Source organism: Pelodiscus sinensis, chromosome 14, assembly GCF_049634645.1.
Source record: "Pelodiscus sinensis isolate JC-2024 chromosome 14, ASM4963464v1, whole genome shotgun sequence".
Lineage (NCBI taxonomy): Eukaryota > Metazoa > Chordata > Testudines > Trionychidae > Pelodiscus > Pelodiscus sinensis.
In genome coordinates this window covers 35,149,029-35,176,270 of record NC_134724.1, presented here as the reverse complement: position 1 = coordinate 35,176,270, position 27,242 = coordinate 35,149,029, and the positions used below count along the sequence as shown (strand labels likewise).

Sequence of the window (27,242 nt, the reverse complement as noted above, 5' to 3'; positions counted from 1 at the left end):
CCCCCGTAGTTGGGCTCCTCCCTAGAGCCCCAGACCTGCCCTGGGGTATCGGCTGCCCCCGACCTGCATCGGGTGGGTGAAGGGGCCCGGGACCACCCAGCCGGTCAGTGGCGGAGCCGGGATCAGGCCTGGGCAGGGCTCTCACCTCCTGCCTTCCCTCTCCCTCCCCCCCCCCCCCCCCCAGCATTACACCACGGACGCCGACGGGCTCTGCACGCGCCTCATCAAGCCCAAGCTCATGGAGGGGACGGTGGCGGCGCAGGACGAGTTCTCCAGGAGTGAGTGTTTCACTGGGAGTGGGGGACGGGGACGGGCGGGGGGGCCCTGCAGGCTGCCTGCTCATCTCCCCCTTCCCTTGCAGGCGGCTGGGCCCTCAACATGAAGGACCTGAAGCTCCTGCAGACCATCGGCAAAGGGGAGTTTGGAGGTGGGTCGGGGTCAGCGGTGGGGGGGGCTGGTCTGTCCCCTCTCCCTTCCCTAGAGGGGGGTCTAATCACCTGCTGCTGTACCCAGGCCTCCCTCTGGCTTCCCCCCATCCTGAGGGGTGATGCTCTCAGGGGGCAGCAGGAACCAGTCGGCCTCTGGCGGCTGCAAACTCTTCGCCCCGCCCGGCCCCTCCAGCTGAGGCTCTGGGGGCCGTGATGGTTCCGAGTCCCCCCCCATCCCCCCAAGCGCAGCAGCCTGGCTTAGCTCTTCCGGGCTGGCCAGGGTTAGAACTCGGGGCTCCTGGGTCTGCGCCGGGACCCCAAACCAGCCAGGAAATCAGCCGGGGCAGGGAGCAGCCGGGGGGGGGGGCTGATCCCGGGACGGGGGGGCCGGTGACATTCTTTAGGCGCCTTCAGTCCGTGTCTCCTCCTCCCAGACGTGATGCTGGGCGATTACCGTGGCAACAAGGTCGCCGTGAAGTGCATTAAACACGATGCCACCGCGCAGGCCTTTGTGGCCGAGGCCTCGGTGATGACGTGAGTGTCGGTGGGGGGGATGGGTTCCCCGTGGGGCTGCGGATTGGGGGCCGAGGGCAGTGGGGCGGGGGGAGCCGGCGGAAGGAGACGCCCGCGGCGTGATGGAGGGTGCGTGGGAAGCGCCACTCGCCCGGCGGCTGTCGCTGGGGCACAGCCCGGCCCTGCTCTGACCTCGCGCCCCCGGCTTTGCAGGCAGCTCCGGCACAGCAACCTGGTCCAGCTGCTGGGGGTGATCGTGGAGGAGAAGAGCGGCCTCTATATTGTCACCGAGTACATGGCAAAGGTGAGGCCTGCGGGGGCAGCCTGGGATCGAGGTGCCGCCGGACACTCCCGTCGGGGAAAGGTGCTTCAGGGATTCCTGGCAGATCCCGGGCACCTCCTAGTGCCTGGGAATGGCGTCGGCACAGAGAGATGGGGCCTGCGTGGCACGTGGGCGGGGAGGGAGCTGGGGTGTTCCTGGTGGTTGGGCACAAACGGGAGGCCCTGGCATGGGCGCCTCCCAGGGCTAGGCTTGGGGTTGGTCCCCTCCGGGCATCGCCACCCAGTGCTGAGACCCCAGGCAACACAGGGAGGTGGCAGGAGGCCTTCATCCCAGTGGGGGCGCCGCTAGGGGGCGGGGGAGTGACCCCCCCCCCATGGCACCTGCAGTAACTCAGCACCCTGGTGCCTTGTGGGGACCGACCGAGAGCAGGGAGCCCTGTGCTCCCCCGGCACCATGGAAGGGTGTCGCGTTGGGCTGTGCGTGGCTTGGGCGGGTTGGCGGGCTGGCTCTGACGGGCCCTGTGGCTCGCTCTCTCCCCAGGGGAGCCTCGTCGATTACCTACGATCCCGAGGGAGGTCTGTGCTAGGGGGCAACTGCCTGCTCAAGTTCTGCTTGTAAGTATGCGGCTGGGCCGCCGGGTCCCAGCACGCTGGGTCTCACCTGCCACCCGCTCGCCGCCTGCCCCGAGCCTCCGCATCGAGCTGCGGGGACCGTCACGCTCGGCTTATCCCCTCTCCCCTGCGAGGGGCCCCGAGCGCCCGGTGGCCCTCCAAGAGGAGTCCGGCGACCTGCAGCCCCGCAGCGAACCCAGTAGCATGGTGTCCCAGAGGGAGGGCACAGAACAGATAATCCTCACATGATCCTCTCCTCTCACCCATTTCCAGACAAACAGAGGCTAGTGACACCATTCCTACCTGTCCTGGCTACTGATGGACCTAACCTCCATGAACCTATCTAGCTCTTTTTTGAACCCTGTTAAAGTTCCTAGCCTTCACAACATCCTCTGGCGAGGAGTTCCACAGGTTGACTGTGCACTGCGTGAAGAAAAACGCCCTTTTGTTTGGTTTAAAGGAGTGCCAGGAATCCCAACCGTGCCTCCCGACTGGCTCTTGTGCATGACTGGCCCTTCCTTGCACCCCAGATCGGCCCCCAAAATCTGATCTGCCCCCACTCTCACCATCACTGGCACTGTCCTCCATCAGGCCCCGCTGAGTCAGTACAGCCCCCTTGCGTCCCGTCTCCTCCATCAGCAGGACGGCTTGTGTCGTGGCCATGTAGCCTGGGGCCTGCTGCTCGTGGGGAGCTCTTCCCCCGCACTAGCCATCTGGGTGTTGGCAGCAGGTTGGTGTGTTTCCAGGGCTGAGTTGTGGGTCAGTGGCAGACCCAAGGGTGGCCTGGTGGCTGGCGTGGCCTGGCTTCTTGGAGGCTGTGAATGTAATGAGTGGTGGGGGCAGATTGATCCCCAAAGGGTCCCTCCAGCCTCACCAGCATGGGTGGGACACCCCTACTCTACGTGGGCCCTGAGCGCCACTGGGTTCCTAACGCTGCCACGCTCCGCCCCCCAGAGACGTCTGTGAAGCCATGGAGTACCTGGAAGCCAACAACTTTGTGCACCGAGACCTGGCGGCGCGGAACGTGCTGGTCTCGGAGGACAACATCGCCAAGGTCAGCGACTTTGGGCTGACGAAGGAGGCGTCGTCCACGCAGGACACGGGGAAGCTCCCGGTGAAGTGGACGGCACCGGAAGCACTTAGAGAAAAGGTGAGTGGGGGCCGGGGCAGGGTCCCGAGCCATGTGGCTAGATTCTCCCTTCCCTAGTGACGAGGGGGGCTCGTGGGCTTACCTGATTGTGGGGGTGCCGGGCTGGGGAGGGCAGAGCAGTCCTGCCTCTGAGCAGCTCAGAGTCCGTGGACCGGGGGCCCCAGGGAGATATTCCTCCCTCCTTCTGGAAGCTGCTGCCCAGGGAGGAAGACGGGGGCTCAGTCTCTTAACCCCCCCTCCTCTGTGGATTTGGGGAAGCTGCTCCAGCTTATGCAGGAGGCCCCCAGATGCCTGGGAGCTGCGAGGGGGAGATAAATGGGCAACCGCTGGCTGCTGAAACTGGGGAGGGGGAGCCTGGATTATCCTCTCCTCCCAGCAGGGGGCGCTCTCTCCAGCATGTGCAGGCAGCCGTGATTGGGTCCCCCAGCTGGCCAGCCCCTCCCTGCCCCTAGGCATGACCCCTCTGGCCGGCTCTCTCCCCTGCAGAATTTCTCCACCAAATCGGACGTGTGGAGCTTCGGGATCCTCCTCTGGGAAATCTACTCCTTCGGGCGAGTGCCTTATCCGAGAATTGTAAGTGAGGCGACCTCCCCCCCTCCCTCCCTGGGCCTCGTTGCTTGAGCTGTCCCCGCTCTGACCTTGGGGGGCGCCTGGTTGGGGGGCAGGCTCTGGGTTTTCCCTCATGCTGCTCGCTGGAGCAGCCCAGCGCCCGTCCCTCTGGAAGTGCAGGGCTCTCCTACTGGACATGCTGCATTGCTGGGCATGGGGTCCAAAGAGGGATGAGCCCTTCCCCCTTTCTCCCAGGCTGGGAGCTGTGCAGAGTTTGGGGGGGATAGAGACCCCCCTCATTGGCTGCTGAGAGCGCCTTCCTGGCCCTGCGCCCCCTCCAAGTCCAGCTTCCAGCCCCTCGGAACTTGCCCGTTCTGCCCCTCCCTGCTGCTCAATCTGATCCCGGAATGCATCCCCTCACTGCCACCAACGCTGCCAGCTGCCTCCACTCAACTGGCTGCTCCTACCGCAGCCTCACCACCTGCTCGGCCCTGAACTCACGGCGCATCCTCCAGGGAGACATGCAGCCTTCTCCCAGCGACCCACCCTGCTTCGGGCTGGCCCGGCTTGCTGGAAGTGAGATGGATTTATGGGGTGGGAGTTCCAAGAGGCCCTGCTGGGGCCCCATTGTGAAGGGCCAGCCTTGGGCATAGAGCCCGATCGCCAAGTGAATTTAACAGAGAGCCGAAACAGCGGCGGAAAAAATGCAAAGAGCCGCACCAGAATTGTTGAGCCAAAAAAAAAAAAGGAGGCTGCCCCTTTAAGAAACAAGCTTAGGCTTTTTGGCCGTATCAGGCTCCCGTCATCTTGGGTGCCACATATTTAATCGCCGCCCCAGTGAGCACAGGGGAACTGGGGACGGGGCCCATGGGGGGGGGCGCAGGAGCAGCTTCGCAAGCTGCACTTTTGGGGGAGAATAGCTGGGTGGGTTGGCCACCCCTGCCTTAGTGCTTGGGGGCCTGATCCTGGGAGGTGGGCTCCCCAGGGGGTACCCCGGTGTGATCGAGGGCACCCCAGACAGCAGGGGTTTAAGGCGCCACCTCCCCGGCTTCCCTCTCCCTCGCAGCCTCTGAAGGACGTCGTTCCCCGCGTGGAGAAGGGCTACAAGATGGACGCCCCCGACGGCTGCCCCCAGGTCGTCTACGAAGTGATGAAAAATTGCTGGAACCTGGACCCCGGCATCCGGCCGTCCTTCCTCCAGCTCCGGGAACAGCTAGAGCATATCAAAGGCAACGAGCTCTACCTGTGAGACGGGGGGGCGGGGCTCCCTCGAGACACCCCCGCCCCCCCCACTCCTTCCGGCCCCGCCCCCCTGCGCAGGAAGGGGGTGGGGCGGGCCGGGCGGGGGAGGGGAGAAGGACTGAGCGAGCTGCTGGACCTGCTCAGACACTCCACCCCGGATCGATCCTAGAGAGAGACATTGGACTGGTGCAGCTCCCTGCCCTGGCCTGCCTCCCTCTCCCCTTCCGCCCGCCGGGCGCGCCTCCCCGAGCCCCTTCGCCTGGGCCCGGTAGCGACGCACGAGGGAGGCGGCCACCCCCATCGCCTGGACCCCGTGACCACCAAACCGGGAAGGGAGCCCTAATACTGTAGTGGCATGTTACCTCCTCCCCTGCTTCCCCCGAGCCTTCCCCACAGTTTCTCCTTCTCGCGCCCACCTTCTGTTTCTCCCTGGGATCATGTCTCCACTTCTCCAGCCCACAGGATCGAGGGGACTGCCGGACGCCACACGAGGCGGGGGAGCCAGGCGGGGGAGGAGGATAAATGCGGTGGGGGTCCCATTGTTGGGGGTTATTCCCCGCTCCTCGCACAGTTCCTGCGATTGCTTAGAAACTTCCAAGTCAGTTGAGTTCGGGGTGGTTTGATTATTTTTTTCTGAGTTATTTTGTATGATTTCACATGGAACCAGGGCCCGGCCCAGCGCCGGGGTTTTACTAAAGTACGAATCTCTTATTTTTTACTGTCATTGGAAAAACATGTTTTTTTTAATGGTTTAAAAAGGAAAAAAAAAAAAGAGCAAGAAGCAAATTGGCCCCCAGGGATGAAGAGGAAACTCCCGTGCTGAGCAGGTGAAATAACTGAGCACCCGAGAGGGCGGTTGAATTGTTTCGCTTTAACTTGTTGCAGTGTTTTGCATGCCATCTCCAGAGGCCTTTTCTAGTCCTGTCCAGTGCTTTATTCTCATGTAATGCTGCCAACTGTGAGATTAAACTGTAATAAAACCATTCCATACGGACACACCACCCCCCTGCTGCTCCGGTGTCTTTCTCTGCCTCCCGGCTCAGGGCGGCATCTCTGCCACAGGCCAGGTTACGGGAGAAGACGTTGGCAGAAAGTCAAGCCCTGGGTCTGGTATGTGACCACCCTGGGCACTGGCCGCCATGGGCTTAGCTTGTCCAATCCGTTCCCGTAACGGGCACGCAGGCCTGCTAAACCCGGCCTCTTAAAGAATTCCTCTCAGCTGTAGAACTCTGAGCTTTGCAAAGTGGGGGGAGTTTTATGGTGACATCAACACCCCAACTACAGTCGTATGAAAGGCTGTGTCTTGAGTCCGGCTGACAAGGCCAGACCAGTTTCCCTTCTGATTTGTGTAGGGTCAGGAGCAGGGATGTAAAACCCTGTTTAATCCGTTAACCCATTAAAGGAAATGTTTAACCGGTTAGCCCATGAAATGGGGGATCGGCAGGGTGGGCGGGGGGGGCCTTTCCCATTAGCCATTCACCTCCCTCGTCAGAAGGGTGCAAACCGAGCCTCGCCTGGCACAGCCAGAGTGGACATGCTGCAGGTGTGTAAAGGGTCGGCTGTGCAGGGAAGCGTTGTACCTTGCCCTCTTCACCCCAGCTCGCGAAGTAGTATACTGTGGAGCCTTGACCCCTATTTCACGGCTGGGCAAACGGAGCCCCAGGCACACGCCTGTGTTCTTTGCACTAAAAGCAGCGACTCCAGCCTGCTCCTCGCACGAGGACCACAGCTGGTGACCTTGGGCACCATGGACATAGGTAGAGTTGAGACTAGTACAGGGGCAGGCAAGATACAGCCCACAGGTTGGATCTGGCTTACAGGTCACCCCGCCGGGACCCTCAGGCACAGATTTTGCTGGGTTGGGGGCAGCGTGTGAAGAGCCACAGGGAGCAGCCAGCCATTTTGAGCAGCCTGGGGCTGACTTGGGGTCCTACAGGGCTGCCGGCCAGGAGACGCCTCCCAGCCACAACCTATCTTTGGCCTCCCCCGTCCTTCCCAACTCCCTGCCCCAGGTCACAATCCAAACCCTTTGCACCCCTCTCCTCTGCTCCCCCAGGGCACAACTCCCTCCCAGCCCCTGCACTCCCTCCCATACCCCTCCCCCAGGCCAGACTCCTCCCCTACACCCACCCACCCCTCCTGGACCCTGCACCCTAAGCCCCTGCCCCAGATCACAACCCCCTCCACCCAACCTCCCTCTCAGACCCCACACCCTCTCCTGCACCGCAGCTCCTACCCCAAGCGCCCTTCTGCACCCAACCTCCATCCAGATCCCGCACCCCCCCTCCATAGAAAAGAGCAACCCTTGCCCACTTTCCAAAATCTTGGAGTGGCCCCCATCAAAAAATATGGGGCCCTAGCCACTGAGCCCTACTGACTCATAATTAAACCCTGCCTGGGGTGTAAATGTGCATGTCGGTTACAGGGCGTGAGCAAGAAGTGCAATGCGGAGCGTAGGTTAGATGCACTTAGGGCCAAGGGGGCAGCTGCTGGAAGCTGCAGAAGTGCACCAACCCCGGCTCCGCAGCGCCTGTTGCAGAGGCCGGGGTACCGGCCCCCTCAAACCAGCGTTGCCCGTTTCTGGCCAGCTTTTCCCACCTCTCTAATGTGAGTTTGCGAGATTCTCGTGCGGGTTTGAACCCACCTCTAGCAGCTCTAGCCCATAGTCCCGTGTGCAAGAAAAGGGGGTGGGTAAAGGCCGGTTCCGTGTGCTGGTTTTGCTCAGTCCTTTGCAGAAATTGTAGCTTCCCCCTTGCTGAGGAATCGCGTGTGTGGGTCTCCCCAGCCCAGCACAGTCTTGTGAGCCTGCTTCCTGGGGCAGCGGCATGGGGCGAACAGCAGCTACGGGAGGTCAGGAAAGATTTTCTCGTCCCGCCAAGATTCTGACATTTGTTCAGCAGGGGAGGGGCAAGGCCAGCTGAAAGAGCGTTGCCGGCTGAAAAATCGGGCAGATTCTGATCACCCGCAAAGTTTGGTTTTAATTCATAGAATCATAGAACTGGAAGAGACCTCAGAAGGTCATCAAGTCCAGCCTCCTGCCCTAGGCAGGACCAATCCCAACTAAATCAACCCAGCCAGGGTTTTGTCAAGCCGGGACTTAAACACCTCTAGGGATGGAGACTCCACTACTTCCCTAGGGAACCCATTCCAGTGCTTCACCACCCTCCTAGTGAAATAGTTTTTCCTAATATCCAACCTGGACCTCTCCCACCACAACTTGAGACCATTGCTCCTTGTTCTGCCAACCATCACTACTGAGAACAGCCTCTTTGGAACCCCCTTCAGGAAGTTGAAGGCTGCTATCAAATCCCCCCTCACTCTTTGCTTCTGCAGACTAAACAGACCCAAGTCCCTCAGCCTCTCCTCATAAGTCATATGCTCCAGCCGTCTAATCATTTTGGTTGCCCTCCGCTGGACCCTCTCCAATGCGTCCACATCCTTTTTGTAGTGGGGGGCCCAGAACTGGACACGATACTCCAGATGCGGCCTCACCATCTTGCCCTTATATAAATCCATGGTACACCCACATCTGGAATACTGCATACAGATGTGGTCTCATCTCAGAAAAGATATACTGACGTTTATCTCGTTAAACCCTTTTGTCGTATCGCCGACAAAATCAACGTCAGACCCCACAAGCCCCAAACGCAGCGTTGTTAAAAGCCAACGTGAGACAGCCCAAGTTCAAAACAGGTTCATAAGAGCAGCCAGACTGGGTCAGACCAAAGGTTCATCCAGCCAACAGTGGCCAATGCCAGGTGTCCTAGAGAGAGTGAATCAAACAGGTAATGATCAAGCGATCTCTCTCCTGCCATCCATCTCCCCTCTGACAGAGGCTAGGGACACCGTTCCTTACCCATCCTGGCTAAGAGCCATTTATGGACCTAACCTCCATGAATTTATCTAGTTCTCTTTTAAACCCTGTTATAGTCCTAGCCTTCACAGCCTCCTCAGGCAAGGAGTTCCACAGGTTGACTATGCACTGTGTGAAGAAGAACTTCCTTTTATTTGTTTTAAACCTGCTGCCCATTAGTTTCATTTGATGGCTCCTAGTTCTTATATTATGGGAACAAGTACATTCACTTTCTCCACACAACTCGTGATTTTACAGACCTCTATCATATCCCCCCTTAGTCTCCTCTTTTCCAAGCTGAAAAATCCCAGTCTCTTTAATCTCTCCTCATATGGGACCCGTTCCAAATCCCTCATCATTTTAGTTGCCCTTCTCTGAACCTTTTCTAATGCCAGTATATCTTTTTTGAGATGAGACCACATCTGTATGCAGTATTCCAGATGTGGGTGTACCATGGATTTATATAAGGGCAATAAGATATTCTCCGTCTTATTTTCTATCCCTTTTTTAATGATTCCTAACATCCTGTTTTCGTTTTGGACCGCCGCTGCACACCGCGTGGACTTCAGAGAACTATCCACGATAACTCCAAGTTCTCTTTCCTGATTAGTTGTAGCTAAATTAGCCCCCATCATATTATATGTATAGTTGGGGTTATTTTTCCCAATGTGCATTACTTTACATTTATCCACATTACATTTCACTTGCCATTTTGTTGCCCAGTCACTTAGTTTGGTGCGATCTTTTTGAAGTTCTTCACAGTCTGCTTTGGTCTTAACTACCTTGAGCAGTTTAGTTTTGTCTGCAAGCTTTGCCACCTCACTGTTTACCCCTTTTTCCAGATCATTTATGAATATGTTGAATAGGTTGGTCCTAGGACTGACCCTTGGGGGACACCACTAGTTACCCCTCTCCATTCTGAAAATTTACCATTTAGTCCTACCCTTTGTTTCCTATCTTTTAACCAGTTCTCAATACAAGAAAGGTCCTTCCCTGTTATCCCATGGCCATGTAATTTACACAAGAGCTTTTGGTGTGGGACCTTGTCAAAGGTTTTCTGGAAATCTAAGTATACTATATCTACTGGAACCCCCTTGTTCACATGTTTGTTGACCTCTGCAAAGAACTCTAATAGATTAGTAAGACAGGATTTCCCTTTACAGAAACCATGTTGACTTTTGCCCAACAAATTATGTTCTTCTATGTGTCTGACAATTTTATTCTTTACTATTGTTTCGACTAATTTGCCCGATACTGACATTCGACTTACCGATCTGTAATTGCTGGGAACACCTCTAGAGCCCTTTTTAAATATTGGTGTTTGTGACAGACCAGGCCGGGTCTGGGCATAGCTGAGGGTGTCCTCTCAATTGCTCAAAACTCGAATTGCTGAAAACTCGGGGCTCCTTACAGCTCCAGACTGGAGACCTTCCAGACAGGTTACAAACCAGTCACACAAAACGCTTCAGCTGCCTATCTAGCCAGCCAGAAGCCTCATGAGCAAAACCCCTCTGACATCCCAACTCTTCCTGTGCCCCAACCAGCCCCTGGCCTGCACACAGGTGAGGGGTTTTAGAACCCAATCTCTCCTACCCAGAACGGTTCTTCCAATCCCAAGAAACCAGCCACAGGTCCCAATCAATTTACACTCTGGATCTTACCCACAAGACGATGCTGAGCCAAGGGTAAGGTTGTTAAGGAGAGTACATTGCATGCATCGAATCCCCCAGTTCTCAATACAGGCTCTTAGCAGAGATGTTGTAAACTGCTATCTTAAAAATCTCTGGTGTACATCCTATGTCAGGATGGGTCCATGGTTCTTTCCGGCTCGTTGTTCCCTGCAAGGCTGCATCTGGGATCAAGAGCTGAACTGAAGACAAAATGGAGGGTACCACATGGCACTTTTATACCTCTCCTAGCATCCTCCTGGCCAGAGCAGGTCACATGGTCGAGCGACCTATCTGTTTCACGTGCTGGCGGCCATTATGTCCTGGCTGGCTTGTAGGTATCAGTCACATTCCTCAGGTGTGTATTGGCACCTAGAGATTCATTGTCTCCTTGCTAATTAGCATAGCCACTAGCTGAACATTCTTTGCCTATTGCTCTCAGAGTATTTTCCAGCATCAACACAGAGTACACATTTGTAACACCACATACAGATATTATACAAGTACATGAATAGCATATACAGAATCAGCAGAACATAAGCTTTCACGTGACAGCTCCCACGGCCCCCTTTGTATAGACTTTTGGGGCAGCTACCCCCCATGGGTGTAGCAGTGATCTTTAAAATTCAATAACATGACAGCGTTACGTTAGCTATCTTCTAGTCATTGGGTATAGAAGCTGATTTAAAGGTTAGGTTACAAACCATGGTTAATAGTTCCACAATTTCCCATTTGAGTTCTTTTAGAACTCTTGGGTGAATGCCATCTGGTCCCGGTGACTTGTTACTGTTAAGTTTACCAGTTAATTCCTAAGACTCCTCAAATGACACTTCAATCTGTGACAAGTCCTCAGATTTGTCACCTACAAAGGATGGGTCAGGTTTGGGAATCTCCCTAACATCCTCAGCCGTGAAGACTGAAGCAAAGAATTCATTTAGTTTCTCCACAATGACTTTATCTGCCATTGCTTTTTTTACGTGGTTGTTAAACCACGGTGGCCCTTTTTTAGTTCTTCTACTGTGTTTTTTAATTTGGGGTATACATTTAAGTTGGGCCTCTATTATGGTGTCTTGGAGAAGTGTCCATGCAGCTTGCAGGGATTTTACTTTAGTCACTGTACCTTTTAATTTCTGTTTAACTAACCTCCTCATTGTTGCATAGTTCCCCTTTTTGAAATTAAATACCACAGTGTTGGGCTGCTGAGGTGTTCTTCCCCCCACAGGAATGTTAAATGTTATTATATTATGGTCACTATTCCCAAGCGGTCCTGGTATAGTTACCTCTTGGACCAGATCCTGCACCCCACTCAGGACTAAATTGAGAATTGCCTCTCCCCTTGTGGGTTCCTGTACCAGCTGCTCCACGAAGCAGTCATTTAAGATATCAAGAAATTTTGTGTCTTCATCTCGTCCTGAGGTGACGTGTACCCAGTCAATATGGGGATAGTTGAAATTCCTCACTATTATTGAGTTCTTTATTTTGATAGCCTCTCTATAATCTCCCTTAGCATTTCATAGTCACTATTACTGTCCTGGTCAGCTGGTCGATAATAGATCCCTACTGCTATATTCTTATTAGAGCAGGGAATTACTATCCATAGCGATTCAATGGAACATGTTGATTCATTTAAGATTTTTACTTCATTTGATTCTAAATTTTCTTTCACATATAGTGCCACTCCCCCCACCCGCACGACCTGTTCTGTCCTTCCGATATATTTTGTACCCCGGAATGATTGTGTCCCATTGATTGTCCTCACTCCACCAGGTTTCTGTGGTGCCTATTATATCAGTATCCTCCTTTAACATGAGACACTCTGATTCACCCATCTGAGGGTATGTCTACATTACAAAGTTAATTCGAACTAACAGATGTTAGTTCGAATTAACTTTGATAGGCGCTATACTAGCACTCTGCTAGTTCGAACTTAATTCGAACTAGCGGAGCACTTAGTTCGAACTAGGTAAACCTCATTCTACGAGGACTAAGCCTAGTTCGAACTTACTAGTTCGAATTAAGGGCTGTGTAGCCCCTTAATTCGAACTAGTGGGAGCCTAGCCCTCGCCAGCTTTCCCTGTTGGCCACTCTGGCCAACACCAGGGAAACTCTATTGCCCCCCTCCCGGCCCCGGACCCCTTAAAGGGGCACGGGCTGGCTACGGTGCCCGTGCCACGTGCAAGCCTGCCAGCACCCAGCCAGCAGACCCTGCACCTGGCACGGCTCGAGCCAGCCACCCGATGCCCCCCAGCCCTCTCCCTCTTCTCGGGACCAGGCTGGCAGCTCCCGGGAGTTTGCCCAGGACCGCAAGAGGTGGGCACCCGCCTGGTCCAGTGCAGACATCGTGGACCTCATCCACGACCTCCGCACTAGGCACAGGAAAGTGGCCGTCTAGGGCAGGAGAGCTGCCAGCCTGGCCACCCAGGAGCAGGTTTGCATGAAAATCAAGGTGGTCCACTGAGACCCCCGACCCTGAGCTTAGAATGGCCGTACTGGGTCAGACCAAAGGTCCATCTAGCCCAGTAGCCTGTCTGCCGACAGCAGCCAACCCTAGGGACCCTGGAGGGGATGGACCGAAGACAGTGACCAAGCCATTTGTGTCGTGCCATCCCTCTCCAGCCTTCCACAAGCTTTGGGCAGGGACACCACTCCTACCCCCTGGCTAATAGCACTCCATGGACCCAACCTCCATGACTTGATCTCACTTCCCTTTAAACTCTGTTCTAGTTCTAGCCTTCACAGCCTCCTGTAGCAAGGAGTTCCACAGGTTGACTCTTTGCTTTGTGAAGAACAACTTTCTGTTACTAGTTTGAAGCCTGCTACCCATTCATTTCTTTTGGTGTCCTCTAGTCCTTCTATTATGGGAACTAATGAAGAACTTTTCTTTATGCACCCTCTCCACCCCACTCATGCTTTTATAGACCTCTATCATATCCCCCCTCAGTCTCCTCTTTTCTAAACTGAGAAGTCCCAGTCTCTTTAGCCTCTCTTCATATGGGACCTGTTTCAAACCTCTGATCATTTTAGTTGCCCTCCCCTCTCCCAGCCTCTCTCTTCCCCTCGCCCACCTCATTTTCCCAGTCTCCCCCAGTTTTGTTCAATAAAGAGAGATTCTATTTTTGACCACACGTTTTCTTTATTTTGTACATCAGGAAGGGGGGCTAGGGAGGGGTAAGTGGAAGGAGGTGAGGGAGGAATGGGGTACGAGCCCCCGATGGGGACGACTGGGGTGGCTCTGCGGGCTTCTGGGGGTGGAAGCTCTCCTGCAGCCCCCCAATTGCCCCCTCTCCCCAGATGGCAGCCTGCGGCAAGTGCAGCCGGTCTGATGGCCGAGTGCTGTGATGTGCCCAGTGTGGGTACTCTGGGCACTCCAAGCCAGGACTGGTTTGCAAGCGGGGCACCCCTGAGAACTGTCTGTCCGGGGTGGAGGTCGGGTCCCTTTAAGCACAGCCCTCGGTTAGCCTGAGACAGCATCTCCATGCTCTAAGTCCTCCTCTGATGCCCTGCCGGCACTGCTTCCGGCCATCCTTAACCCCGCTTCAGGGTCCACTTAATGTGGACATGCTAGTTCGAATTAGCAAAACACTAATTCGAACTAGTTTTTTAGTCTGGATGCGTTAGTTCGAATTAGCTTAGTTCGAATTAGTGCTGTACTGTAGACATACCCTCTTTATTTAGACTTCTAGCATTTGTGTACAAGCATTTTAAAAACTTGTCACTGTTTTTGTCTGTCCTTTTCTGGTGTGTCAGATTCTTTATGTGAATGTTTTTCGTCTGATCTGGCCCACACATTATCCTCCTCCAGCCTCTTCTCCTGACTAAAAGCTAGAGAATCTCTATCCGTAGACTCTCCTCTAAGAGATGTCTCTGTCTGATCCACGTGCTCCTCTGCACCAATCAGCTTTCCCCCATCTCTTAATTTAAAAACTGCTCTGTGACCTTTTTAATGTTAAGTGCCAGCAGTGTGGATCCACTATGGTTTAGGTGGAGCCCATCCTTCCTGTATAGGCTCCCCAATCCCAAAAGTTTCCCTGGTTCCTTATAAAGCTAAACTCCTCTTCCCTACACCATCGTCTCATCCACGCATTGAGACTCTGAAGCTTTGCCTGCCTACCTGGCCTTGTGCATAGAACTGGATTTCTGTCTCTTTCCTAGCAGCCTAAATTTGGCCTCCAGGACGTCTCTGCTACCCTTCCCTATGTCATTGGTACCTGCGTGTACCACAACCACCAGCTCCTCCCCAGAACTACGCATAAGTCTATCTAGATGCCTCGAGAGATCCACAACCTTCGCACCAGGCAGGCAAGTCACCATACGATCCTCCCGGTCATCGCAAACCTAGCTGGCATTTCTAATGATCAAATCTCCCATTACTAACTCCTCTCTTTTCCTACTGACTGGAGTTCCCTCCCCCGAAGAGAGAACTTCAGTGCGAGAGGATACCCCAACATCTGGAAGATTCCTGCCCCCCCCCCAAAGACCCCGTATTTGAAGGGGAGCTGTGGCTTCATCCCTCCTTTCTCCCCAGCGGGTTTCGTTTGGCTATTGGTGACGGAAAAAACGTTGAGCTGGAAAATTCCCGACCAAGTGGCCCTTGCTGCTCTCCAGCACACAGCTTGGGCTGCAGAGGGTGGCGAGAGCCGACCATCGTGCCTGGATTTTTGCAGCTTTGTCTCATCCTGCTCTCCTGCGGCTTGGTCGGGTTTTAGCTTGTCTCCTTGCACCTTTCTCTGGAATGCAGGGTGCGATGCAACGTGCATTTGTGATGGGAAAAGGGACACAGCTGACCCACCTAGAAATTTGACATGCTTCAGACACAAGACAAACGCTGTCTGGGCAGGGCTGCTGCTGGCGGCTGGTCCCTGCCCTTTGGAGGGCCGCGAGGAGATAGGAAGGGATAGGAGTGTAACCACTGGGCCTCTCGCTGGCTCAAGAGCTGCCTCCTGCTTATGAGACCAAAGTTTCCCCACTGGCTGAGGCGTCCCTGGGCTCCTGGCAGCCAGCGAGCCCTGCCGAAGGCCTGTGCGCCCATCTAGTCTGTAGGCCTCGCTCCGGCCTAGCCCTTTTGGTTTTATCGCTTGAGGGAGAGAGAAGCTGGTTTGCCTGGCTGGTGTGAGGCCAGACAGGGCCTGAACTCTGCTACTGCAGAGCGCCCCGTCCTCTCCGGGCTAGGGACGTATTGAGCTCCCCAGCACCTGGTGATCCTGCCCTTGCATGAAGGTGTTTGACAGATCACGGCCCTGTGGCAGAACCCCTCTTCCCTCCTGCCCATCTCCAAAAGGGATGAGGAAGTATTTTATCCCGGTGAGGGACCATGATTACCTCTACCCCCACTCTGCCCCCAAACTCCCTCGTGGCGGCAGCTGTCAACCAGAAAAAGAGGCAGGCGCAGCGCCTAAGGACACAAACTCCAAGAGACTGGACTTATTTGGCCAAAAGGTTTGTTCCCCTGCCAGTCTATATATGTGGGTGGCTAATGGCCAACGAGGGCTTGGTGGCTACGATCCCATGACTTAAGTTTGTGGAGGTGCTCTGGGAGGACTCCAGGGAGGAGTTCAAAGCTCTGCTGGAAGGGGGATCAGCGGCCGCCAAAGTGGCTCCCCAGACAGCTTCTGATGCGGCAGATTTGGCTGCTCACTCAGCAGCATTGGCCATTTCAGGGCATCGGGCTTCTGCCTGCTCCTCTCCGGTCTGTCCTCGGAGGCTCAGTGGTCTCTCCGGGACCTCCCAGGGGCCAGCTGTGCCCTTTTTGCTGAACAGACCGATTCCAAGTTACACAGGCTGCCGGACTCCAGCACAAGGTGTAAGACCCTGGGGTTGTATCTTCCCGCGGTTCAAGCCCTTGCCCAATCCGGTAGCCAGCCGCACCAGGAGCCCCCTGCCAAGAAGAGCAAGGGCTACAAGCACTGGCACAGTTAGTCCTGCCCGGTTGGGCTTGACGCATCCCAAACAAGGCGGCAAGTTCTGAGGATGCTCACCCAAGGATGACACACTGGCTCTCCCGGCGGATGTCTTGGCGTTCTGCCTGGAGCAGACCAAGCCTTTCCGCACAGTGATACTGCTCTTTGAGGCCACTGCTGATAGAGCAAAGGACCGGCCAGCAGCTGCTCGGCGGCTTTCGCACTGGATCACCTATATCCAGACCTGCTACAGGCTTGCGAGGGTCTCCCCTTCCCTCCCCCCCACCCCCCGCCATCATCCGAGCTCACTCGACTAGGGCTCAAGCTGCGTCGTTGACCTTCTTGGCGCATGGGCCAATCCACGAGATCTGTAGTGGCACAATGTGGTCTCCAGTTCGCATGTTCATGTCTCACTACGCCAGCGCCCAGCAGGCCAGAGCTGATGCTGGGTTGGGCAGAACTGTGCTAGTCAGCACCACCTTGAAGTCCTACACTCTGCCAGGGGTCCTGCTTGCAATCTCCCCCTGTGCAATGGACGTGAGCCACACGTCTCAAAGAACATCACTTACAACCAAATGACTGTCTTTTCTGGTTCGTTTGCTCTCCCACCGTGTGCCCCGCCTGGCTCATGGACCCTGCTTTCCTGCACGGATGCCCACCCAGTTCTGTCCGAGCTCTGCCACTTGTGGCTGGGGGGCTGGAGGGTAAGTAGCTCCTGAGGTCTAACACCAGCTCTGTCACCGACTCACTGGATAGCCTTGGTCAAGTCATTTAGCCCCAGATCTGCCAAGGGATTTAGGCTCCTAATGCCTATTGATTTCAGTGGAAGTTAGGAGCCTGAAGCTCTCTGAAGAGGGAGGCTTTCACCTCTCCATGCTTCAGCTTCTCCCCGCTGAAAGAGGGCTGCGCAGGCATCCCCACATCCCACCTCAGGGTGCTGTGAAGGTTAGTCCATCAGGGTCTTTGAGGATGGGAAGCGAGATACACTGCTAGAGACTGGCCTAAGGACTCCGAAGTACATGGTGCCTGCGGCTGTTAGTGAGTGCGGGCTGCTGGGTCGGGGTGAGGCTTGGAAATGCAGAGGCACCACGTGCATGACTCCGCACGGCGGCCTGCGGGCATGTCTCTGCACGACGGCCTGTCTCACCCCAGAGTCAAACCGCCCTGAACTCGTAAGGTTTTTCCCCTTATGAAGTGAGTTCAGTAACTTCCAAGGAGGGGACTCCTGCCTCTTTTTCCGTCTCCCTTACGGACGATGGCCTGGGCTTGTCTTGTTCCCTATGCACCTACCTGCTGGCTGCGTCGGGCTCGGCAGGGAGTCCCGGTCTGGGGGAAGCCTCGCCGAAGATCCTGCATGTGGCAGCCTGTCCCTGACACAGGGCTTGGGGGAATTTTTGCTGTGCACCATACGGGCAGCCTGCACCAGCAGAGTGGGAGCTGGAACCAGTCACAAAGCAAGAGAAGAGCTGGGGGTGGGGCGCGGAGGGAGCGGTGCGGCGATGTAGTGGCCAGCGGAGAAATCAGCAGCCAAAACAAGTCAAGGAGCAATCTCGGGCCCTGTGCCCCAGAGAAGAGAGCGGGCGGTCCGGGTGCAAAGGGAGGAACAGCCCAGCTGTGCTCGAAAGGGCACTCGCTGCACGTGGTGCCCGACCTGGGGCACGAGGGGAGAGCTGGTGGCTGGTGGGTTTTTCACCCTCCCTCCTCTTTATCCCCCTCGGTGGCTTCCTAAGGGGACACTCGGCAGCTTCATCTGCTCTCTTCCGCAGGGGCAGATCCCATGCCTAGTGCCAGGCGTGGGAAGGTAACTGTGGTTGGTGTGGCACCCTGAGGTGGGCGGGGTGCTTCTGTGTCACTCAAAGCCCCATCAGGCCCCGTTGTCATTGGTTCTTTACCCAGTGGTAGCAAATCCTGGGATCTTGCATGACTGTGGAGCCAGCAATCGGGCCAAGTCTGGGGACTTCCTGCCTGGGACTTGCTTTATCTAATGGTGACCCCAGACCCTGGTCAGAAGTAGACACAAACTGAGCCCACGTCATCCCCTCCGTAAGCAAGCCCAGCCCAAAACTTAGGGTCTGGCTTCCAGGCAGCGTCTGTGCCCCAAGCCTGAACCTCAGTATCCAGCAATCTCTCCCTTTGCCCTCTGAGCGGTGCCCAGCAAACAGCTGTTGGCCCCCGTACTCCTCCCCAATGGGTCCCACACCCAGCCCATGTGGTGAGACCTCTTACAGGGCGGGTGCGGCGTCCCAATGGGCCAGTCAGTGCAGCATCCTGGGTCCACGGCCACTAGGGATATTAGCTGGTGGCTCCAAGGAGCCGTGAGCTCGGGTGTGTAGTTGGCATTCATTCCCCTCCCTGGCCCTGGCCCCGGCCCCTTTGCACCATGAGGCAGATCCTGGGGCACCTGAATGCAGCCCCTTCTCCAGCTCCCCGAGAGCCGTCTCCTCGGGCGCTGGCTGCACTTCTCCCCACCCTAAATACCCACGGCCAGTCCATGGTCTCAGGGAGTCACCTGGTGTAGCTCCTCCCTTCAATCACACATCCAGGCAGAGCTCCCCTGGGCTGTGTCTGCTGGCTCCCTGGACCCCTTCGAGGAGCAGGAGGTCAGTGCCCCGGAGGGCTGAGTCTTTTGCGTTGCTATGGTCTTCCGTGCAGCGGTTAAAGATTCCAGCTGGTGGGGCGTTCCCCAAGGGAACCGCTTTCCTATCAGAAAATGCCAGTTTCATTCTGCTTGAAACGGACAGTGAGACCATGTTAATTTCAGAGATGCTGCTGGAAACCTGCCTGGCTCCTCACGGGCTGGGGGCGCCAGGGGGATATTTCAGTTTGGAAATGCCAAACCATTCCTGTGGCAAAACAGTGCCAAGTCAAAACCCCTCCACCCTCCACCCCTCCATCCTCAAGGGTTTGATTTTCATCCCCAGGGCTGCCCTTTTTTGCCCACCAAAAACGTCAAAGTCTGTCACGGAAGTGGATAGCCATTTCACAGCCCGTTCTGCATTAGCTCTCTGCCCAGCTGTGGACTACTAGCCCTGTGGCTGTCAAACCAATGGTCCCTCTAATTTTTTTCCACCAGTGTGCAGAATAAATTTTATGCGCACGGCAGTATGGGAAAATGTGCACCATCAGTAAAAACACATGCTGCCGGCTATGGGCGCTTGGCTAATCTCATGGGTTTTTTTTATCGGCAAAACCTCTTCCGCAAAAATAATCAGAGGGAGATATGCAAATGAGTGCACCATTTGCATATCCTCTTCTGCAAAAAAAAAAAAAAAACCTGCAGTGTAGACATAACCTGAGAGGCCCCGTAACCATCAAAACTAGTAACTACTCTTTTCACAGAAAGGACACTGAATATCTCAACACTGAAACTTGACATGCTCCCTGCAAAACAAGAGGTTCTGTCATTTTTTCAACACCACAAATAAAGAAATTTCTCTTTGTTTTCATAAGAAGAAAAAAAATTGTTAGGGAAATACAAAGTTTATCCGGCTGAGACAGACCATATATTTACAAGTGTTTATTCTGCTTCGATTTTTGCTACGAAACAAGGAGTGGTTGGGAGTTTTCTTTTGCCATCCTATGAAACTACAGTGAAGTGAAAGTCAAGAGAGGGAGGGAAGCAATCGCAGATTTACCCTTCTCAAGATCAACTCGACCCAAGTCTGTAAGACGATCCCCAATAAATGCAATCATGTGAAGCAGGAACAGCGCATGAAACAGAAAGCGGCGTGTGCACTAAAATACCCTATTGCCCGTAGGGATCCATCAAAAGAAGAACACACACATGAGACATGACAGAGTACAGAAGCAAAGGCATGCCTGAGTGTGCCGGGCTGTAAACAAACAATGGCAGCGCTCTGGCTCTTCCCAGCTCAGGGGGACACGATGCATGACGTCCCTCCGTGGGCGAGTCCCGTGTGAGTATGAGCGTGGCAGGATGGCTTCACAACTCCGTCCTCTCCCGCTAGCTGAAGGGGGTTCCAAAGAGGATGGAGAGAGGCTGTTCTCAGTATTAGAGGGGTAGCCGTGTTAGTCTGAATCTGCAAAAGCGACGAGGAGTCCTGTGGCACCTTATAGACTAGCTGAAGTGTAGGAGCATACACTATGCTCCTACACTTCGGTTAGTCTATAAGGTGCCACAGGACTCCTCGTCGCTTTTGCTGTTCTCAGTAGTGACAGATGACAGAACAAGGAGCAATGGTCTCAAGTTGCAGTGGGAGAGGTCTAGGTTGGATATTAGGAAAAACGATTTCCTTAGGAGGGTGGGGAAGCGCTGGGATGGGTTCCCTATGGAGGTGGTGGAATCTCCATCCCTAAAGATTTTTACTCCCAGTTTGACAGAGACCTAGCTAGGTTGATTTAGATGGGGTTGGTCCTGCTTTGGGCAGGGGGCTGGCCTTGACTCCTGAGGTCTCTTCCAGCCCTAGGATTCTATGATCTCACATTTTTCACCATTTTATCGGCAGTGAGATAATTTTTCTTTTCTTTTGGATTTGAATGTAAATTTAATTTCTTAGATCGCAATACGCTAGGCAGGCACCGACAGATTTCTACCCATAGCCGCTTGCCCTCAACATGCGCCTTTAGGAGACTGAGAGCGTATTTGTAGGAAGACTAATTTTACAAGTGCAATTACTGAGAGTTTTTTCTCGGCCCTGGCCTCCCACCTGTCAACAATGAATAATTCGTGAAGGGTAAGTGTATTTGTGTCTCCAGATGTGTGTATATTTTTGTCATTTTTGAACAATTGGTGTCTCTATTCAGAGAGACTCTTTTCCCCCCCGTATCTCCTTTATTTATCAGCCAATTTTGGCAAAACAGAGTCGGTTTTTATTTTTTAGTGGCCCCTTGGGAGGCTGTAAACTGTAGCTTTAATTTATGCCTTAATCTGGCGCTGCTCCGCTCCCCACAGTGCTTCCCATGGAAGGAAAAGATACACACTGAAGCCCGTGTAATGTAGTAGTGGTAAGAACACCGCCACGGTGCCTTACCTGGTGACAATCCCATTGTCATATGGATAAACCACTCTGCCTGTGGCCTGGATGTTTATCCTCTCCGGAGCCAGTTTATTCTGAAGGTTATTATCGCTTAATTCTAATCTGGTGACGAGAGGAAATGACAGTTCAAAGTAAGTGCTTAATGCTGCAATAAATGTAAATACAATGCAATAGCTGCTGCTTAGTTAAGGAGGGGGTCTAGCCACTGTGTTTCCGCTTTGAGGTCCAGTCCCGAAGGCCTGGTTCTCTCCTGCAGGTGTTTTCAGTGTGGTGGCTGGGACCTGAAAGCAAGCTGGCAGCAGGTTTTTGTGTGGTTATGAGACTGCTGTGTGCATGCACTGGGGTTTGTTTCCCTGCGTGAGCATAGCTGTAGGCGACCTACCCTGAGACGAAAGGGCAACTTCACACGGAATGAAACTGCATCCCAATGGGCAGTAAGCACGTCTCCAATATCTAACTCTGATACATTCAGATGATCAGAAAGTATAATACTTCAGGCCTGGAGCACCCACGGGGAAGAATCCCAAGCATTGTTACAGGCTGGGGACTGAATGGCTAAGTAGCAGTTCTGCAGAAAAGGACCTGGGGGTTACAGTGGATGAGAAGCTGGATATGAGTCAACAGTGTGCCTTGGAGGCTAATGGCAAATTAGGGTGCATTAAGAGGAGCATTGCCAGCAGATCCAGAGATGTGATTATTCCCCTTTATTCGGCTTTGGTGAGGCCACATCTGGAGTACTGTGTCCAGTTCTGGGCCCCCCACTACAAAAAGGATGTGGATGCATTGGAGAGGGTCCAGCAGAGGGCAACCAAAATGATTAGGGGGCTGGAGCACATGACCTATGAGGAGAGACTAAGGGATTTGGGTTTGTTTAGGCTGCAGAAGCGAAGAGTGAGGGGGGATTTGATAGCAGCCTTCAACTTCCTGAAGGGAGGTTCCAAAGAGGATGGAGAGAGACTGTTCTCAGTAGTGACAGATGGCAGAACAAGGAGCAAAGGTCTCAAGTTTTGGTGGGAGAGGTCCAGGTTGGAAATTAGGAAAAACTATTTCACTAGGAGGGTGGGGAAGCACTGGAATGGGTTCCCTAGGGAAGTAGTGGAGTCTCCATCCCTAGAGATGTTTAAGTCCCGGCTTGACAAAGCCCTGGCCGGGTTGATTTAGATGGGATTGGTCCTGCCTAGAGCAGGGGGCTGGACTTGATGTCCTTCTGAGGGCTCTTCCAGCTCTATGATTCTATGAAAGTGCTCCCTGAGGAAACCCCATGGTCAGGACTACTGCTCAGTACCTCCCAGCAGCCAGCCAATTGGCTCCGGTTTTGCAAGGGCCATCAGGTGACTGAGATCATAGAATCCCCCAGAGACCTCAGAAGGACATCAAGTCCAGCCCCCTGCCCAAGGCAGGACCAATCCCAACTAAATCAACCCAGCCAGGGCTTTGCCAAGCCGGGACTTAAAAACCTCTAGGCATGGAGATTCCACCCCCTCCCTAGGGAACCCATCCCAGTGCTTCTCCACCTGCTTAGGGAAATAGTTTTTCCTAATATCCAACCTAAACCTCCTCCACTGTAATTTGAGCCCATTGCTCCTTGTTCTGCCATCTGTCACCACTGAGAACAGCCTCTCTCCATCCTCTTTGGAACCTCCCTTCAGGAAGTTGCAGGCTGCTATCAAATCCCCCCTCACTCTTCGCTTCTGCAGACTAAGCAAGCCCAAAAGGCTGACTTCAGAGCCTAGGGAGGCGCTGCCATTCTGAGCTAGCTGATTGCAGTGGAATGGGTGGGACGAGGGGTTGGTACTTGTGGAAACGGGGTCACTGGAGCCAGTCTAGAACAACAGGGACCACAGAGCAGAGATGTCTCCATGGAACTTCTGCAGCTGTCTGCATACGAGGTCTCCGTGTGCTCGTGCCTTCCTGCTCACGCAAAGAAGAGATGTTAAACGGACTAGAAAGCAGGAGGCTTACCAGTGAACCGGCCCTTGGTGGTGCGCTCTGGCGGTGGCCAGCCACTCCAGCTCAGAGCAGCCCCAGCTGTGGAGGGCCTTGGGGGCTGGGTGGTGGAATCCCACAACCATGCTGGCTGGTCCTGGTTAAATGGTTAACGGGCATTTAAGCAGGTCGCAGGTTTGACATCCTGATTTTGCAGTGGGTGCCAGTGCTGCTGTGAATGGAACCCGCTCCACTGGCTGCCTCTGCTCCGCAGGGCGGAGATCCTGAGAACATCAGCTGCCTTTTGATAGTGCTACAAGACCCAGGGGTCTTCTCTTGGGGACCCGTTACCAGGGCTCTGCACCCAGTCACTCGGCCACAGGTGACCCTGGTAGCACGTGGGAGGTGCACCGCCAGTAATTGAACTGCTAAGTGGGGTGCCCCCACATGTCCCTGCCTGTGCCCCCTCTGCCCCACAGGTACTGCCAGTTGCCCCTGCACATGACCAGGGTCCCTTCCAAAGGGAGGCCCTTGGAGCGGCTGCCCTTGCCTGCTCCGAGATAGCGGTCTCAGAAGGCCTTTGGGAAAGGCCCAAGCCCCTCGGCGCATCTCCGCTGCACCAGTGCAACACGGTCGCCAGGGCCCCAGTGACGGTCGCTAGGGCCTGGGCCCGGTGTCTGAGTCCAGGCCCGTTCCCCCTTCTCTGTCGCCTCCGAGCGGTGGCCCCTTGGGAACCGCGCACCTGACACTGCACGGGGAGAATCCAGGCCGAGCCCACCCCCCTCAGCCCTCCCGCTCCTCTCGCCCGGCGGCTCCTCGCTCAGAACGGGGGCCGTGGCCGGGCGGCTGAGGCCGAGGTTTTAGCGGCTCGGCCTGTCTCCTTCGGGGAGTGGGCCTGGGGCGCCCGGCGTTCGGAGCCTGTTCTCACCCGGCGCTCGGCAGGTTTAAAATAGTTCCCCTCCGCCAGGGAGAATTATTCAGTGTTAAACAAATATTCTGTGGCCTGGAGCTCTTCTCTCCTGCCTGCCGCACCAGCGGCGCGGAGCAGAGTTCAGCCTCGGAAGGCGCTGTCGGGGGGAGGGAAATCGGGCTGGATTATAAGTAGACTGAGCTAGGGCGAGCACAGGGCCTCAGAGTTGGGCCGGGTTTGGTTCTGGGGGGGGGCACAGGGCCTCTCGGAGTCGGGCCGGGTCTGGTTCTGTGCGGGGGGGGCACAGGGTGTCTCAGAGTCGGGCCGGGTCTGGTTCTGAGCGGGGGGGGGGGGCACAGGGCATCTCGGAGTCGGGCCGGGTCTGGTTCTGTGTGGGGGAGGCACAGGGCATCTCGGAGTCAGGCCGGGTCTGGTTCTGAGCGGGGGGGGCACAGGGCGTCTCGGAGAGTCGGGCCGGGTCTGGTTCTGTGGGGGAGGCACAGGGCGTCTCGGAGTCGGGCCGGGTCTGGTTCTGTGGGGGGGGCACAGGGCATCTCGGAGAGTCGGGCCGGGTCTGGTTCTGTGGGGGAGGCACAGGGCATCTCGGAGAGTCGGGCCGGGTCTGGTTCTGTGGGGGGGGGGGCACAGGGCATCTCGGAGAGTCGGGCCGGGTCTGGTTCTGTGGGGGGGGGGGCACAGGGCATCTCGGAGAGTCGGGCCGGGTCTGGTTCTGTGGGGGGGGGGCACAGGGCATCTCGGAGAGTCGGGCCGGGTCTGGTTCTGTGGGGGGGGGCACAGGGCATCTCGGAGAGTCGGGCCGGGTCTGGTTCTGTGGGGGGGGCACAGGGCATCTCGGAGAGTCGGGCCGGGTCTGGTTCTGTGGGGGGGGCACAGGGCGTCTCGGAGTCGGGCCAGGTCTGGTTCTGAGCGGGGGGGGGCACAGGGCGTCTCGGAGTCGGGCCGGGTCTGGTTCTGTGGGGAAGGGCATATGGTGTGTCAGAGAGTCAGGCTGGGTCTGGTTCTGTGGGGGGGCACAGGGCGTCTTGGAGAGTCAGGCTGGGTCTGGTTCTGTGGGGGGGGCACAGGGCGTCTCGGAGAGTCCGGCTGGGTCTGGTTCTGTGGGAGGGGCACAGGGCGTCTCGGAGAGTCCGGCTGGGTCTGGTTCTGTGGGGGGGGCACAGGGCGTCTTGGAGAGTCAGGCTGGGTCTGGTTCTGTGGGAGGGGCACAGGGCGTCTCGGAGAGTCAGGCTGGGTCTGGTACTGGGGGGGGGGGCACAGGGCGTCTCGGAGAGTCCGGCTGGGTCTGGTTCTGTGGGAGGGGCACAGGGCGTCTCGGAGAGTCCGGCTGGGTCTGGTTCTGTGGGAGGGGCACAGGGCGTCTCGGAGAGTCAGGCTGGGTCTGGTTCTGTGGGGGGGGCACAGGGCGTCTCGGAAAGTCAGGCTGGGTCTGGTTCTGTGGGGGGGGCACAGGGCGTCTCGGAGAGTCCGGCTGGGTCTGGTTCTGTGGGGGGGGCACAGGGCGTCTCGGAGAGTCAGGCTGGGTCTTGTTCGGGGGGGGGGCACAGGGCGTCTCGGAGAGTCAGGCTGGGTCTGGTTCTGGGGGGGGGCACAGGGCGTCTCGGAGAGTCAGGCTGGGTCTGGTTCTGTGGGGGGGGCACAGGGCGTCTCGGAGAGTCAGGCTGGGTCTGGTTCTGGGGGGGGGCACAGGGCGTCTCGGAGAGTCAGGCCGGGTCTGGTTCTGGGGGGGGGGCACAGGGCGTCTCGGAGAGTCCGGCTGGGTCTGGTTCTGTGGGAGGGGCACAGGGCGTCTCGGAGAGTCAGGCTGGGTCTGGTTCTGTGGGAGGGGCACAGGGCGTCTCGGAGAGTCAGGCCGGGTCTGGTTCTGTGGGAGGGGCACAGGGCATCTCAGAGAGTCGGGCCGGGTCTGGTTCTGTGGGAGGGGCACAGGGAGTCTCAGAGAGTCAGGCTGGGTCTGGTTCTGTGGGGGGGGGGCACAGGGAGTCTCAGAGAGTCGGGCTGGGTCTGGTTCTGTGCGGGGGAGCGTCAGGGCTGAGAAGGGGGGAGGAGCGAGTGACTCTCACACGTCCTAGCTTGCTCCCACCCTGGCTCCCAGGCACTGCAGGGCCCGGGTACAGAAGGCCCCTGTCTCCCCCAGCGTTGGGGCTGCAGGCCGCATGGGGGGTGGCAGGATCCAGCAGCCGGGACTCCAGCCCTGCCCTTTCTCTGCAGCTAAACAAGGGGGTGCTTCCCACGCAGGGCTCGTGCGACCGCTGGGCCCTTGCTTATCGCACGCGGCCAGTGCCCGGCATGGCTGGGAAGCCCCGGCAGTGCCGTTGGTTTCACCTGGGTGGCGCAGCAGCAGATCCCAGAGGGAATGGGAGGGTGCTTGTGCCACGTGCAGCCAGACCTGGGGTACGCCCCATTGCACCCCCAGGCTCACGCAGGTGCCGCGGGGGGAGGTCCAGGCCTCCTCGGTGCGGTTCACATGGGGGCTCTGCTCTGGCTGAGGGGAGAGAGTAGCTGGCCCCCTGGAAAGATGCCGTCTGCAGGATGGGGGGCGGCGGGCAGATCAGAGGGAGGTAAACTGGGTCAGCTCGACTCTGAGACACAAGCTGGGTGGCCACCGTGTGGGGGCTCGGTCTGGAGCAGCGAGGGTGGGGAAACCCCTCATGTGCAGCCCCCATACCTTCCGCTCACAGTCTGGGGCCCCGCAGCAGACCCCGCGTGGCTCCCAATCGCTCAGGCTGACCCTGGGCTCCTCCGAAAAGAATAGCTGGGGGGCCCATCCACCTCCCAGCCCCCGGTGCTGTGGCAGGGAGGTCAGGTGTGTGGGGTAGGACCCCGAGGGGCCTTGTGGGGCTGTCCAGGCCTAGAGCTTCCAGCACTGCTCCTGGGACAGAGAAAAGCTCTCCCCACACTACACCCACTCCCCTAGGGGGCCAGTGGGGTACCCCCTCCTTCCCAGGCTCTCCTGTCCTCCATGAGCTCAGCCCCTTCCTTGGAGAAACCAGGATCCGTGCTAGCGACCAGAAACCTGCTAAGGGGCTGTCCAGGTTCCAGCTGATTACCCCTTTTCCCTCCCAGCCTTCCTCAGGCCTACAGAAAGGTAGGTCTGGGACACTGGGGTCTGATTTGCTCATGATGTTACCTCCAGCCCCCCATATTTCCCCTCCATCCCCCAAATTCATCCCTCGCTCCAGCAGCCTGCATGTCCGT

The 27,242-nt window shown here is 56.4% G+C and overlaps 1 protein-coding gene and 1 long non-coding RNA gene across 4 annotated transcripts in view; one reads left to right on the top strand and one right to left on the bottom strand.

The window, feature by feature from the left end:
- The window catches only part of CSK (C-terminal Src kinase), a 63,755-nt gene extending 57,978 nt beyond the window's left edge, over positions 1–5,777 (top strand). For all 3 annotated transcript variants that reach the window (XM_075897427.1, XM_075897428.1, XM_075897426.1), the window contains exons 6-13: positions 185–278; positions 362–427; positions 863–962; positions 1,155–1,245; positions 1,765–1,838; positions 2,790–2,985; positions 3,472–3,558; positions 4,601–5,777. In XM_075897427.1, coding sequence (XP_075753542.1) covers positions 185–278; positions 362–427; positions 863–962; positions 1,155–1,245; positions 1,765–1,838; positions 2,790–2,985; positions 3,472–3,558; positions 4,601–4,783 — 891 coding nt within the window. In that variant the 3' untranslated portion in view covers positions 4,784–5,777. The remainder of the gene's footprint in view (positions 1–184; positions 279–361; positions 428–862; positions 963–1,154; positions 1,246–1,764; positions 1,839–2,789; positions 2,986–3,471; positions 3,559–4,600) is intronic.
- A 13,976-nt stretch (positions 5,778–19,753) lies between these two features.
- Positions 19,754–23,277, bottom strand: LOC142818276 (uncharacterized). The gene is made up of 3 exons (XR_012895664.1): positions 23,153–23,277; positions 21,185–21,292; positions 19,754–20,161 (listed from the first exon to the last, which is right to left on the bottom strand). It is a non-coding gene; the product is annotated as an uncharacterized LOC142818276 (long non-coding RNA).
- Between the last annotated feature and the right edge of the window lie 3,965 nt (positions 23,278–27,242).